This window comes from Canis lupus, chromosome 5 (genome assembly GCF_003254725.2).
Source record: "Canis lupus dingo isolate Sandy chromosome 5, ASM325472v2, whole genome shotgun sequence".
NCBI lineage: Eukaryota > Metazoa > Chordata > Mammalia > Carnivora > Canidae > Canis > Canis lupus.
The window spans coordinates 15498765-15513912 of NC_064247.1; the positions used below are offsets into that span (position 1 = coordinate 15498765).

The 15148-nt window shown below is 43.1% G+C and overlaps 1 protein-coding gene and 1 pseudogene across 1 annotated transcript in view; both read left to right on the plus strand.

The window, feature by feature from the left end:
* The window catches only part of JAML (junction adhesion molecule like), a 28238-nt gene that overhangs the window by 2746 nt on the left and 10344 nt on the right, over positions 1-15148 (plus strand). Inside the window, exons 3-6 of the mRNA XM_025465343.3 lie at positions 3158-3221; positions 6378-6532; positions 8669-8894; positions 13662-13777. Of these exons, the coding sequence (XP_025321128.3) occupies positions 3158-3221; positions 6378-6532; positions 8669-8894; positions 13662-13777 (561 nt within the window). The remainder of the gene's footprint in view (positions 1-3157; positions 3222-6377; positions 6533-8668; positions 8895-13661; positions 13778-15148) is intronic.
* Positions 9337-9500, plus strand: LOC112671557 (U4 spliceosomal RNA; annotated as a pseudogene).

The following is a 15148-nucleotide window of genomic DNA, read 5'->3' on the forward strand; positions in this document are numbered from 1 at the left end:
GGGTCAATGTGTATAAAGCACTCAGGTAGTACCTGGCATAAAACCCTCTCTGATTTTTAAAAAAGATTTATTTATTTATTCATGAGAGACATAGAGACAGAGTCAGAGATACAGCAGAGGGAGAAGCAGGTTCCCCGCCGAGAGCCTGATGTGGGGACTCTATCCCAGGATCTGGGATCGCGCCCTGAGCCAAAGGCAGCCGGTCAACCACTGAGCCACCCAGGCATCCCTAACCCTCTCTGATTTATTGCCTATCAACAACTGGTTTCTGGTATGCTACTATATTAACGAGGCAGGAAGAAGTCCCATTCTTTCATGGTAAGGAAGAGGCCTAGGGAGATTGAGCGATTTCCCAAAGATCAAAGAATTAGTTAATGAAAGGTCTGACCCAGGAAGAGAACTTTTTTAGAAATTCAAATTAAAAAAAAAAAAAGAAAGAAATTCAAATCAGTGCTTTTTCCATGAATTTATTGCTTCTCTCTTCATTCACATAGAATTCTAATGGTGCATATGAGTACTTTGAACCAAAAATGGTATCTTCTAGTCATTAGATTGCACATTTCTCAAAATTTGTTTGAAAATGGTTGAGTGTGGCTCTGAGGACTTGAGTGTGGTGACTAGGTTCAGAGTTCCTTTAGGACCGCTGGTGTCCTCTTAGAATAGAATGGTCTCGTTGTAGGAGATCTAAGTTGATGTCAATGTGATGGTCATATTGGCAGCTATCAGCACGTACCCAGTATTTGCCAGACACTTTCCTAGTGCTGTGGCACAGGCCTGGGATACTTGAAAAAAGAATGTATGGTCCTCCTTGAGACTCTAGGCTTATTGGAGTTTGGTATTAGACCTGTAAATCCAAGCAGGTGGTGCACTGCTCTGGAGAATGTATGAGAACTGTTTGGTGGACAAGAGCGGGGAGCATAATCAACTCCCTGCAGAAGAGCAGCATGTTTTGCCTACTGAAACTCATTCTTATGCATCCAGAATGGGAAGTGGTCTCAGCTGTCCCAGATGTGATGAATTAACATCATAACATACTGTAAAGGAAGTCCTTTATCATGCTCACCCATGTAGGGTGGGATGTGATGGGTGTTAGAGCCAGAAGAAGACTATGGCTATCTTGAGAGAGATCTGTGTTTTCATCAGATGTACTTATATTTGGGGAAGCATAGTGTGACTTTTGGTATATCTGAGTCAGTTCAATTATTATCTACATTGTGATGGGATTCAAAAATTGAAACTTAAAAGTTTCCAGTTCATTCTGAATCATCATTTGCCATTCTATCTAAAGGTAGATGCTCAGAACCCCGAAGTCTATTAACACTACAAATTTCCTATCTCATTTTTAGTTAGTTTTCTTTTTTTATTTTTTATTTATTTTTTATTTTTTTAATTTATTTTTTATTGGTGTTCAATTTACTAACATACAGAATAACCCCCAGTACCCGTCACCCATTCACTCCCACCCCCCGCCCTCCTCCCCTTCTACCACCCCTAGTTCGTTTCCCAGAGTTAGCAGTATTTACGTTCTGTCTCCCTTTCTGATATTTCCCACACATTTCTTCTCCCTTCCCTTATATTCCCTTTCACTATTATTTATATTCCCCAAATGAATGAGAACATATAATGTTCGTCCTTCTCCGACTGACTTACTTCACTCAGCTTAGTTTTCTTTTTTTAAAAAAAGATTCTATTTATTGAGGAGAGACAGAGAGAGGGAGGCAGAGACATAGGCAGAGGGAGAAGCGGACTCCCTGCCGGGAGCCCCATGTGGGACTGGATCCCAGAACCTGGAATCACGACCTGAGCCAAAGGCAGATACTCAACCCCCGAGCCACCCAGGAGTTCCTCATTTTTAGGTTTTCTATCTCATTTTTAGGTTATGAAAAATAGGATCTTATGTGGTAATTCAAAGCACTGTTATCTACATGATCATACGTGATCCTTGCATTATTACTCCCATGTCATAGGCAAGGGAACAGGTTGAGCAAGGTCAGCTGACTTCTCTGCATAAGGGGGGGCCTAGGGTAGGACCTTCTTGAACAATTTGACCCTGATTTTCCAGATGGAGGATTTTGTTGATTAGAATGCAGGTAAGGAATCTCTTAGGTAATATTTTTTTACAAGTTAAAATGCCACCGCATGTGCTGGACTTCCCAGCAGAACTGGGCAGGGTGCTGTGATGGGATTTCCCAAAAGATAACTTTCCTCCTAGCAGATTCGAGGTAGAGTCCCTTCATTGGCAGGCTGTTCAGGATGCAGGGATCGTGGCTGAGACCAGACAGAGTAGTTGGTAGGAACCCAAGGCTGGTTGGATTATAACTCCTTGGGGTTGGTGTTCTTCTGTTTCATTAAGAAAAATGTGGGGTAAGGGTGCCTGGGTGGCTCAATCAGTTAAGTATCTGACTGTTTCGGCTTGGGTCATGATCTCAGGGTCCTGGGATGGAGCCCTCCCATCAGGCTCTGTGCTGGGCATGAAGCCTGCTTGAGATTCTCTCTCCCTCTGCCCCTCCCCTCTCTAAAAAAAAGTGGGGATAAAAGGGAAAAAAAAAAAAACAAAACTCAACCTCGCCATTGACATTTCATGCAGCTTGTCTGCCACAGAGTTTGCTGAATGCCTTAACTGGGTTGAAAATTATCTCCTTTCTCACATGCCCAGAACATTTTCTATATGTTTAAAAGTAGTAATTTTAATTTAGTTGGAGAGATAGGCAAAACTTGCACTCTGAGTCTCTGGTAATCTCCTGTTTATGTGAAACTCTAAGACTGTAGAATGGCTAGGGTTGTCACCTCAAAGATATCCTGAAATTATTCACTTTTTTCCTCTCAAAAAGCCACTTTCATCTAATTTTCCCTTACAGCCAATATAAAGCGGCCCCCAAGTGACTCTCCAAACACACCGCTCTGTTTTGTTTCTTCATAGCAGATTCCAGCATCTGCTACTTTCTTGTTCATTCATTTGCCTCTTTTTTTCCCCTTCCACCCACCGCCCCCCCAACTTGCAAACTGCACGTGAGCGGGGACCCTGCCCTTCTTGTTTGGGGCTGCATCCCAGTGTCTCCGACAGAGGCTGGCCCACAGAGGCACTGGTTGTGGGTTTGTTAAAGTGACAAACTTCTCTTGAAGCTGTTTTCTGATTTTTGTTTTCTTTTATCTTAAGACTGAAAAATTGGCGAGCAGCATGTTTTGCCTACTGAAACTCATCCTGATGCCAGTGTTACTGGGTAAGTAGAAACCAAGGGACCAAGGAGGGTACTTGATTTCTCATAAGTCTCGTGCATTTTCAAAAGCCAATTTTATATATTTTCATTTCCCCTTGGTTTGTTGAAAATGGAAATCCTAACCTGGAACTTTGGAGTTTTGCTGAAACAGCTGTTTTTGAAGCCAGGGAGCAAACTCTTTCTTGGAAAGCTGAATCTTCCTCTGTTTCTATTACACACGGAAGGCCTTCTGGTTCTGAGCTGGGTGTTCTAGGACCTGCCTATGTGCTGCAGAGAAAGTCTCTCTGGAATTCCTGCCTTTTAGATTGTAACTTTAAAACCACAGCTAGTCTTGGATCAGGAAATGAAATCACCAGAGAGAGCCCCAGAACTCAATGGCATTCATGCTTTTTGTCATTCTAGCCTTCTCTTGGTTCTGCAAAAGTGCTGAGCTCTTTCACAATCTGGGGGAGTCCCTTTTGCCAAGAGCTTTCTTTCTTCAACTTACCCTAGCAAGCCTGCCTAGGGCTTCCTTATCTTTCAGGTTTCTCCTTAAACCCCACTTCCTTCTAAAAAACCTCCTTTAGCTGCCCCTGCGGGCCGCAGGCTTAGTTGGAGTCTCCTATTCATGAAACCTCTGTGCTTGGAGCTGCTTGGGGCTCATCTCTTCTTTCTAAACTGTTCATCCTCTCTTCCCACTTTTTCTCTTTATCCATGGATAGCGCTCCATAGGAAGAATAAATGACTCAGGAGGTGCTTTGCTCTCATCATCTTTTAGTTTTCTCTTTATTACTATTTTTTTTTAAACTGTGCATAGTGACCTAAACACCTACTCAGCAAGGTACAAAAAGAACTGCCTTTGCTCTAATTCTAGGCAAACCAAGAGCGTGCACAAAAAGGCAACCAGACAGGCACACAGACACCCCCCTCCCCCAGAAAATAGTATGTTTTTAAGAGAATTTGTTTTCATAGAAGCAGGGTTGTAATGCTCTGGGGGTCTTTAGACATTTCCCCAGAGGTGCAGGAAGCAGCCTGCAGGTTTCTGCCCTTCCAGCCAGAGTTAACAAGCCAGTCCTGTAGGTAGCCACTTGGCATGAGGGGTGGTGGTGGTGGCGGTGGTGGTTGTATTTCTCTGTGGAGAGGTTTGTCTTCCTCTGTAGAAAGTCTCATTTTGGGGGTGCCTGAGTGGTTTAGTCGGTTGAGCATCTGCCTTCGGCTCAAGTCATGGACAAGGGTCCTGGGATCACGTTCTACATCAGGCTCCCTGCTCAGTGGGGAGCTTGCTTCTCCCTCTGCCTGCTGCCCCTGCTTATGCTCACTATCTCTGATCAATCAATCAAATCTTAAAAAAGAAAATCTCATTTTCTTCAGCCATCTCTCTGCAAAGGTGTAAGTTTCTCTTCACTCTGGTGGCTGCTCTTTGCTTTCTAGCTACCCTTCACTTAATTCTACATATAACACTCTTCGTATTAAATGAAATTTGCTTCTTAACCTTTCACCACATGTAAAGTTGCTCAGTTCTTTCTTACAGGAAAATTCCAAATCGGTTTTGGAGCTAATTTTGATTTCTTTCAAAACAAGTCCCTCCAAAGGGTTTAGAGTTCATGTTTTCTTTTCCGTCTTCCCTACTGTGTGTGCCTGCTGTTGGGCAGGAAGTTAACTCTCTTCTCTCAGGGCGACAGCTTGCATGGAAAGACTGGCACATTTTCTGTTTATTCCCACATGCGTTCATTTGGCTCTTCCTCCATATAAACTGGCCAGCATCTAAACGCGTCTTTCTTGATGTTGTTGTCTCTTTGCACAGTGCACATCTTGTGAAAACAGAAATATCTGTGTACTGGTTTTGTCTTTTAGTGAAAAGAGAAATGACTCGAGCAGTACACAGATAACGGAATGGGGTCATGTGTGCAAAACACCCAGAGGCTGAAGAGACAGGGCTAATGATAAAACTGGAGTGGGAAGGTGGGGAGAGGACAAACACAAAGGAAATTCAATGGAAAGCCATGCTTTTGTATTGGCCTTTTTAAAAAAATATTTTATTTATTTATTCATGAGAGACACAGAGAAAGAGGTAGAGACACAGGCAGAGGGAGAAGCAGGCTGCCTGTGGGGAGTCTGATGCAGGATTTGATCCTAGGACCCTGGGAACCTGACTTGAGTCGAAGGCAGATGCTCAACCACTGAGCCACCCAGGTGCCCCTCCATTTTTTTAAAAAGATTTTATTTATTTATCCATGAGAGACACAGAGAGAAAGGCAGAGACACAGGCACGGGAGAAGCAGGCTCTCTAAGGGGAGCCGAATGTGGGACTTGATCCTGGATCCTGGGGTCATGCCATGAGCCAAAGGCAGATGCTCAACGACTGAACGACCCAAGCATCCCTATTTTTTTTTTTTTAGAATTTTTTTTCTCTATTTTAGAAAGAATTTATTTATTTGAGAGAGAGAGAGAGAGAGAGAGAGAGAGAGAGAAAGAGTACAAGCATGAGTGGGGGCAGGGGTAGAGGGACAAGCAGACAGAACCTGAGTCCAGAGCCTGAGTCCAGAGCCTGAGGAGACATGGGGATCCATCCCAGGACCCTGAGACCATGACCTGAATCAAAACCAAGAGCTGGACGCTTAGCCCACTGTGCAACCCAGGCACCCCTGGATTGGCCTAATTACAAAGACCTGCATGACAGCCAGAATTAGCCAGCAAAGTCAGAGATAAGCTTTTGTCAAGGAACTAAAGAAGGAAAAGAAGAAAGATGCAAAAATACCTGTTAATGGGCTTTTTAAAATAGGGAACCCATGGGAAACTAGGATCCAGAGACACCTCATTTCCTGTTTATGGATGTCTAAATTCATGACCTGAAAGGAGGATGTCAAGGTTTCTCTTCTTTCTTTAGAAAGGAGCCTGGAGAAAGGAATTCTGGGGAATGGAGAGGGGCCCAGTTAGGAGACTGAGAGCAGATAACCTTTTTGCAGTATTAAGATTGCAGAACTCCTCTGACTTGGGAGGCATGTGTGTACCTAGAGGGTCTTTCTCTTCCTTTGGGAATGCCATGCTGGCTTGAGTGAGGAGCCTCTGAGTACTTTGTGTCACGTCATCTGGGGAGGGAAGATGTAGAGTTACTTAGTGATTAATACTGATTTTTATATTTGTCTAAATGATGTCTCCTCTTGCCTTTGACTTCTATAGATTATTCCTTGGGCCTGAATGACTTGATTGTTTCCTCCCTTGAGCTAACAGTCCGTGTGGGGGATTCAGCCCTGATGGGATGTGTTTTCCAGACTACAGAAGAAAAGCGTGTGATCAAGGTAGACTGGATGTTCTCATCAGGAGATCGTGCCAAGGTAACAAGGAGGAAATATTACTGTAGAAGTCCCTGGCCAATGGTGTCAGGACAGTGTGGGCAGAGTTAAAAACAGGTCATTAGGTGCTATGAGGTAGTGTTGCAAGAGTTTGGGCTCTGAAGCTTGTCAGAACTGGGCCTCTTCCTAGATTGGCCCCTTGGCTTTGTGATCAGCTGGGCAAATTACTCAACCTTGCTGAACTTCAGCTTCCTTATCGGTGAAGATGAGGGTCATTATCATAATGGTAATGCTTAACTTTTGGGTCATTGAGAAGTAATGGAAGACATGCACATAAAGTTTTTTTTTGTTGTTTCTTTTCTCAATGTCTGCCCTTTGTAGAGTTGTACAGGTGGGTGGGAGGGCTGAGAAGGGTAAGAGCCCTGGTCCAGACAGAAGAGGTGTGAGAATGATGTCACAAGAATCTTTTCTGCGGAGGAGAGGGCCAGAGTCTTTTTTTTTCTTTGATACTTTCTCACATTATTAAGATTAACAGCATACTTATATATCTAAACATTTACTGTAAGTTTTCAGTGACATTTAAACTCTGAATTATCTTCCCATAATTAAGTTTCTTTAGGTATATTGGTTTATATTTTCTAGAAAATACTTATCTTTAGGTCACAAATAGGAAAGAGTATAATTTGCAAATGTTACAAAGATGATTCCAACCTCAGCTAACCTTTTCCCCAAACTGCAACCACTCTTAGTATTTAACGAAAAGAAAGACCAAAAACAATTACTTAAATGTTATCACTGTGTGATTGTGGTGACTAAGAAATCCCTGAAAACTCCATAAGCCACGATTACTGGAAAGCTCAGAACACTAGCAAGGCTTAATTGCAAAGTATTTAACAGAAGGCCACAAATTGTGTTTTCCTACGAGGAGCTAGGAACTATGGATGTCATTTAGTAATGCATTAGAATGGCATTGCCTAGTGCAAGTGCTGCACAGAAACTCCAGGTCTCCTCTTCTTTATCTATTATTTTGGATAAGCTTCCATAATCATAGCATGGCAGCCACTAAGCCATAGTGGCCTCCGTCCTTCCATAATCTTTTGGCAGCTGCTGTGACCAACCGGCAGCCAGTAGCTCCAAATGGGTATCTCCGGGACAACAATCCACCCGTTGTTAAGCTTCTCCAGAAGAGGTGAGAGGGCCAGATTCTTTTACCATTCTGTGCACCATTTATATGCTGGGGAGTCACCTCTTTCTCCTTTATGGCTGCTTCAAGTTTTCAAGTGATGGGATCAGCTGATATAACAAGGCTGAGGGAGGGTGTTTAATGGAAGCTACTCAGAGTGGGAAACAGTGTATAAACCTCATCAGAGGGGATACACTCTGGATTGTTTATGAAATACATACTAAGTAATGTGTTACCCATAGTAAAGTCCTGAAGCTTGCCAATGAAATACTCTTTCTGTAGCTCATAGCACATTATTCTTATAATGCTATTCTCACTCAAAATTTTATTAGTATTTTTTATTATAAGAAGGACAAGCCCGTGGCTTAAGTAGAAATCCTTATTTCTCCCTGTCCCAGCCTGTAAGCCATTCACTGATGATGATTCCTTCTCAAGCTGTATGATATACACTGCCTGGGGGAGGGCAGAAAGGGGATGGGCGACAGCTGACATGCCAGCCAGGAATTGTCACAACTCTCAGTCTGGAGGATTGCATCATGCCTTTGAGTGCCATCCAGTCCAGGGGCCATGGCAGAAAACAGGGTGAACATGAAACAAGGGTTTCAAAAGTTCTGGGTTTGAATCCCCAGAGAGGGATCTTCAGAGTGGGTGTTACATTTTACTTTAAACTGTAGGAAATGAATGTGTGGACCTTACTTCACTAAGGCACAGGGCCTTGTTGAAGTTAGAATATTGCCCAGCACATTATTATTATTATTATTATTATTTTATTTTATTTTTATTTTTATTTTTATTTTTATTCACTGGGTATCAAGTGCTTTCTGATGATGATGATGGTGGTGATGATGGTGATGATGATGATGTGATGATGGTGGTGGTGATGATGGTGGTGGTGGTGATGCTGCCACTTCCACAGAACAGGGTATTTTGGATCTGGACTCATGGGTCTGGTTCCAGTGACTATAGACTTTCCCCAATGTTGTGTTGCCCTCCAGGATGAATATGTGCTATACTATTATGCCAACCTCAGCGTGCCTGTGGGGCGCTTCCAGAATCGTGTGCGCTTGGTGGGGGACATCTTACACAATGATGGTTCTCTCCTGCTCCAAGACGTGAAAGAAGCTGACCAGGGAACCTATACCTGTGAAATCCGGCTTGAAAAGGAAAGCCTGGTGTTCAAAAAAGCAGTGCTGCTGCATGTACTACCAGAGGAACCCAAAGGTATGGGAATGCTTACTTAGAGAAGGGTGAAGGGGCAAGAGATTTGGTGTGCAAAGAAGGAAGGAACAGATTTTATTGAACAAATGCCAGCCTTTGGTCTAGATACTTATCACAGAGTTAATCCACAATAATCAGTGCTCTTTAAATAAAAATAATGAGAATAATTATTTTGTTTTACTATTTTAAAAAGATTTTATTCATTTATTTAAGAGGGGGGAGTGTGGAGAGGAACAGAGGGATAGTGACAGGCAGACTCTGGGCTGAGTGAGGAGCCCCATGTGGGGCTTGATCTCACGATCCTGAGATCATGACCTGAGCCAAAATCAAGAGTAAGTTAGTTGCTTACCTGGCTAGCCACCCAGGTGTTCCGGGAATGATTATTTTATTATTACCTTACATGTGTTCCATCCTCATGAAAATGCTGTGTAGGAAGTATTGGTCTAGCTTTGCGCAGTGGCAATATTGTAGCCAATGAGGTTTATCTGAGGCATGATTATTGCTAATTGGAAGTATTGATCTTTTCATTTTACAGATGAGGTAATTGAGGCTTAGATGTGACTTGCCTAAGGACACATATTTATTAAATGGGATGTCTGGTACTTAAAACCTGGCACCTCTGACAACAAAGTCCCTATTCCTTTTATTCTACCCGGGTACTTCCTGTTGGTTATCCACACTGATGCCATGTCCATATGTCATAGGTTCCTGTGGTAAGTGTTCTGGGGGATAGAAAAGAGAAGACATCTCTCTAATTTCTTTGGAGTTCATTTTCCCATTTGTCAATGGAGGGAGTGGCTTCAGTAGGTGGGTGGTTTTATACCATGCTCTGTAGAAGCCTGAAGGTTCAATGAACCTGGTAGACTGTACAAAGGGTGAGAACAGGGTAGGGGGTCAATAGAGGACCGAGTCAGGTAGGACCTCAGGCTCCAACCTCCACTGGGACCCAAGTCCTTTATATTTTTCCTGTTTTATTTGTTGGGCTGCCATGTAAGATTATATATATATATTATTTATTAATTTATTAATTTTTATTTTTATTTATTTATTTTATTGGAGTTCAGTTTGCCAACATATAGCATAACACCCAGTTCTCATCCCGCCAAGTGCCCCTCTCAGTGCCCATCACCCAGTCACCCCAACCTCCCGCCCACCTCCCTTTCTACTACCCCTTGTTCGTTTCCCAGAATCAGGTGTCTCTCATGTTTTGTCACCCTCACTGATATTTTCACTCATTTTCTCTCCTTTCCCCTTTATTCCCTTTCACTATTTTTTATATTCCCCAAATGAATGAGACCATATAATGTTTGTACTCTGATTGACTTATTTCACTCAGCAAAATACCCTCCAGTTTCATCCACATCAAAGCAAATGGTGGATATTTAAAAAAAGAAATCTGCTGGGCAGCCCCGTTGGCTCAGTGGTTTAGCGCCATCTTCAGCCCAGGACGTGATCCTGGAGACCCAGGATCGAGTCCCATGGCAGGATCCCTGCATGGAGCCTGCTTCTCCCTCTGCCTTTGTCTCTGCCTCTCTCTCTCTCTCTGTGTCTCTCATGAATAAAAAAAAAAAAAAAAAAAAAAAAAAAAAAAATTCTGCTGCCTTAATAAAGTTTGAAAACCGCAGAATTAGACACGTTCTTTAAAAGTATGCGTTGAAAGAATAGTGTGTGGTCTTAGGAAAGCTTGCAGTCTAGTTAGGGAAATAGAATCTGGACCTCCTCCCCTCTCCCAGCTGTTCAGGTCCCCTCTGTTCGTGAGCTCCTTTGGAGCATCCTGTGCGCCTCTTTGGTGATACTTATCATACCTGTCCAGTTGTATCTTCCCTGTCTGCATGGGTCTGTATTCTTTATCCTCTGACTAGTCCCGGACACCATGCCTAATACAGAGTAAACGATTAATAAATATTTGCTAAATGAATGAGATTCTTTTTTTTTAAAGATTTTATTTATTTATTCATAGAGACAGAGAGAGGCAGAGACACAGACAGAGGGAGAAGCAGGCTTCATGCAGGGAGCCCGACGTGGGACTCAATCCAGGGTCTCCAGGATCACGCCCTGGGCTGCAGGCCGCGCTACACCGCTGCGCCACCGGGGCTGCCCTAAATGAATGAGATTCTTGAATTAGCATCTCTCACTTGAATCCAGTTTTGAAAAAATGGAGTTGTAGAAGGAATTGTAGAAGGTGGCCTCTGGCCCGTTCTCCTCATTTTTCCTTTTTTTTTTTTCAATTGACATTTTAAAATTTCTTTTAAAAAATATTTTATTTATTCATTTGGGGGGGGGGGGCCACACAAGCAGGGCAAGCAGCTGAGGGAGAGAGAGAATCAGACTCCTCACTGAGCAGGGAGCCCGATGCGGGGCTGGATCCTAGGACTCTGAGATCATGACCTGAGCCAAAGGCAGATGATTAACTGACTCAGCCCCCCAGGTGTCCCTTTGTTTTGACTTCAAAGCTTGAGTTCTCCAAAAAGAGGAGATGAATTGGCTGCTTCCCCAAGGATTATTTTTGGGCTACTCCTTTCTGCTTTGTCTTCTGATGCCATGCCCGGACACTTGTCCATACAAGCATGGTCTACAGAATAGGTGCCTTTTCTCTCTTTGAAGAGACAGAGAGGGCATGAGCCAAAAAGAGCCAATTTCAGAATTGGAGAATCCATAGAAACAGGCTAGAACAATGTTAGGGCTAGTCACACACTTCCCTGGTAGCCAGTGGAGCAACCTGTATTTTTCTCTTCAACCAGAAAGGGAGTAGAGGCACCTCCTCCAAATGTGCCTGGAAGCCACTGGAAGGTTATTCAGCTTGCTTGATGGAGGTTGGCTTCCCCCATGTGAAGCCATCTGTACTTTTCTCTACAAAGTTTACTCCTCACTTTATAATTTTTCTGCGATTCTCCAACTTCAATTCCCTTTTCTCATAGTTCTTACTTTAAATACCATAGGCAACATTCTTGCAAATAAAAATAATATTAACTTCCTGTGCCTTTGCTCTAGAATCAGCTCTCCTTCCACTTAATGTGAGGTGGTATAGTGAGTGAGAGCTTGGGCTTTTCTTCCCTCCAGCCTGAGTTTGCCTGCTGTCTCTGCCTTTTATGGGCTATGTGCCTTTGGATTCTTTCATCTTCTTCTGAAAATGGGAGGATAACAGTGCATATCTCAAAATACCTTAATGACGAGCTGACATGCTACATACAAGGTGTCTGGCCCATGCCTGGTACGATAAAAGCTGCAGAATGGCTCAGTTATTATTATTGCATTTATTTTAGTAGGCTTCATGCCCAGCGTGGAGCCCAACGTGGGGCTTGAACTCATGACTCTAAGGTTAAGACCTGAGCTAAGATCAAGAGTCAGACGCTTAACCATCTGAGCCACGCAGTCACCCCATCACTGCATTGTAAATGTAGAGTTCAGTTCTTAGTGTACTGTCAGGTTTAGTTTAATTTTTTTTAAATTTTTATTTATTTATGATAGTCACAGAGAGAGAGAGAGAGGCAGAGACATAGTCAGAGGGAGAAGCAGGCTCCATGCACCGGGAGCCCAATGTGGGATTCGATCCCGGGTCTCCAGGATCGCGCCCTGGGCCAAAGGCAGGCGCCAAACCGCTGCGCCACCCAGGGATCCCTACTGTCAGGTTTAGAGGGACTTCCCCTCCCTACTATTCTTTGGAGTGAATTTTTATTACTTTCAAAATTATTCCCTCCATAGAGTTTCAAGTTCATAATATTTTCTTTTGCTTTGCTTTCCTCCTATTGTGCATCTCTCCCACTGGGCAGGAAGTTCATGTTCTCCCAGAGAAACAATTTGGATGAAAGGCCAGCTTATGCACTGTGTTTGTTCCTTCATGAGCTTTGCCTGATGCTCTTTTGAAGGAATTCGGCCCAGCTAAGACCCAGGCTTGTGTCTCCCTAAATATCATCTTGCCTTTCATTTCTCAACTGACTTTGTGGTTGATTTGTGTAGTACATTATTGAAAAATCAGAAATATCTTGCTAATTTTTTTTCAGGAGCCCCTCAAAATTACTTATGCAATAAGCATATGATGGGGTCAGCTGCTCACACAAATAAGCAGAAGGAAGAAGGGAAGCAGGATCTTCTGGGGGGAGTGGGGGCAGGGATTGAAACAGAAAAAAAAAATCCAAGAGGAAAGCTGTCTGTTGTCTTGGCCTAATTAGCAAGCAGTCCTGTGACCTGTACTGTAGCCAGAACTATCCTAAGCAAGTCCTAAGACAACTTGTAAAAAGAATAAGAGAAATTGAAGAAAATCGCCTGTGAACCAGTTTTTCAGCTAGAAGAGCCAGTGGGTTATATATAAGCATGAAAATTATGTAACTTTCTACTTCCTGTTTATGTTCAACAGATGTGGGTATCTAAGTTGGTGAACAGAAAGAGGGGGCTTTGAGATTTTCTGTACTTTCTTTAGTACAGGTTGATGTGGAGCTGGGACTCAGGAGAAATTCTAGAAAAGGGGAAGGAGCAGGGAGCTAAAGGGAATCACAAAGTGTTTATTGTAGTATGAAGATCCCTCAGAATTGATGTGTGTAGGTGGCTGTGGCTACTCCCTTACCCATGGGGTGTCATGTAAGTGAGAGGCCTCTCGTACTTTGTCCACACAAGATCATCTGGCTCATCTGCAAGAGTGAATGTGTACAGTATTTGGTGGTGACATTGATTTTATGGCTGAGGATCTTTGGCTAAGCATGATTTCTTCTAGAAGTTCTTGGACCTCTATAGATGATACCTTGGGTTTGACCTGAGTTACCATTTTATCCCCAGAGCTCACGGTCCATGTAGGGGACTCGACTCAGCTGGGGTGTGTTTTCCAGAGCACAGCAGAAGACAAACACATGACCAAGGTAGACTGGATGTTCTCATCGGGAGAGAATGCCAAGGTAAGGAGAAGTAACCATCACTGTGTAGCAGAAGCCCCTGGCTGCTGGTGTCAGGACAGTGTGGGTAGAGGGAGAATTTAGGCACCAGGTGCCATGTGATGGTGTTGCAAGGGGCTTGAGCTTTGGAGCTTGTCAGAACTGGGCCTCCAGCTCAGCCACTTGGCTGGGCAACTTCAGCTTTGTGGTGGGAAAATGACTCTCATGAAGATGACAAATAAGAGGATAATATTCCTGCTGCTGCTGCTGCTCAACTTGTAGGGTTGTCAAGACACGTATTTTAGATCGTCCATGTAGCATTTGTATGTGCTTTCCCTGTGTTTTAGTTTCCTTCTTCTTTTCCGTTCTCCTCTTTGTAGAGTCCATGGGAGGATGAGGGGGATGACTTCTGTGGCCTTGTCTCTAAGTTCATGGGAACTCTGAAGCAGCAAGTGGCAAGTTAGTTCACTAGACTGGTAGATGTCATCCGTGCATGGTGATGTACATGTGGGTCAGGGTATGTTGTGGGGGCTATCTCAGGTCACTTATTAATAAAAATTAAGGCACAAAGTTTATAAAAGATTTAACTAAATTAAGAGTCATTCCTAGAAAAAAGTCATTTGTACTCACTTGATTCCTGTATGCCCCAAAGGGTGGCATCATGGTAGAGGATAGGGAATTACATGTAGTCCCAGGTCCACCTCTGGGAGCTTGTCATGCATTTAAATGTCAACCACTAAGTGAATCACAGCAGAAAATAGGTTGAGAATGGACATTTTGAACTGTGAATTCAAAACACAATAGATAAGATATTAGGAACCAGGTGTTTTCATTCATATTTATGTCTGTATACCCATTTCCTTTTCTTAAACGCTTTTAAAAATAGTAATATTTACTTCCCTTCATAAAAAGCTCCAACATGTACTCATTTACCAAGTATTTTAAGTGCCTATGTGGCAGACACGCAGAACTCCTGATTTATGATCAAGATCAAGGGAGATACATGGTAAAATAATGAGGAAATAAATACATAATATGTCAGGTAATAGTAAGAGCCATGGAGAACAAGAAAGCAGGCATTTAAAAAAAAAGATTTTATTTATTTATTTATTCATGAGAGACATAGAGAGGCAGAGACATAGGCAGAGGGAGAAGCAGGCTCCCTGAGGAGAGCTTGATGCGAGGCTTGATCCCAGGACTCTGGGATCATGACTTGAGCCAAAGGCAGATACTCAACTACTGAGCCACACAGGTACCCTGAAAGCAGGCATTTGTGGTTCATGTTTTATATAGATGGGCAGAGAGACCTCACTGAAAAGATGACATTTGAGCAGAAACCTGCCGGAAATGAGAGAATGAACCACATGTATTTCTTGGGGGGAAGCATGTCCCAGG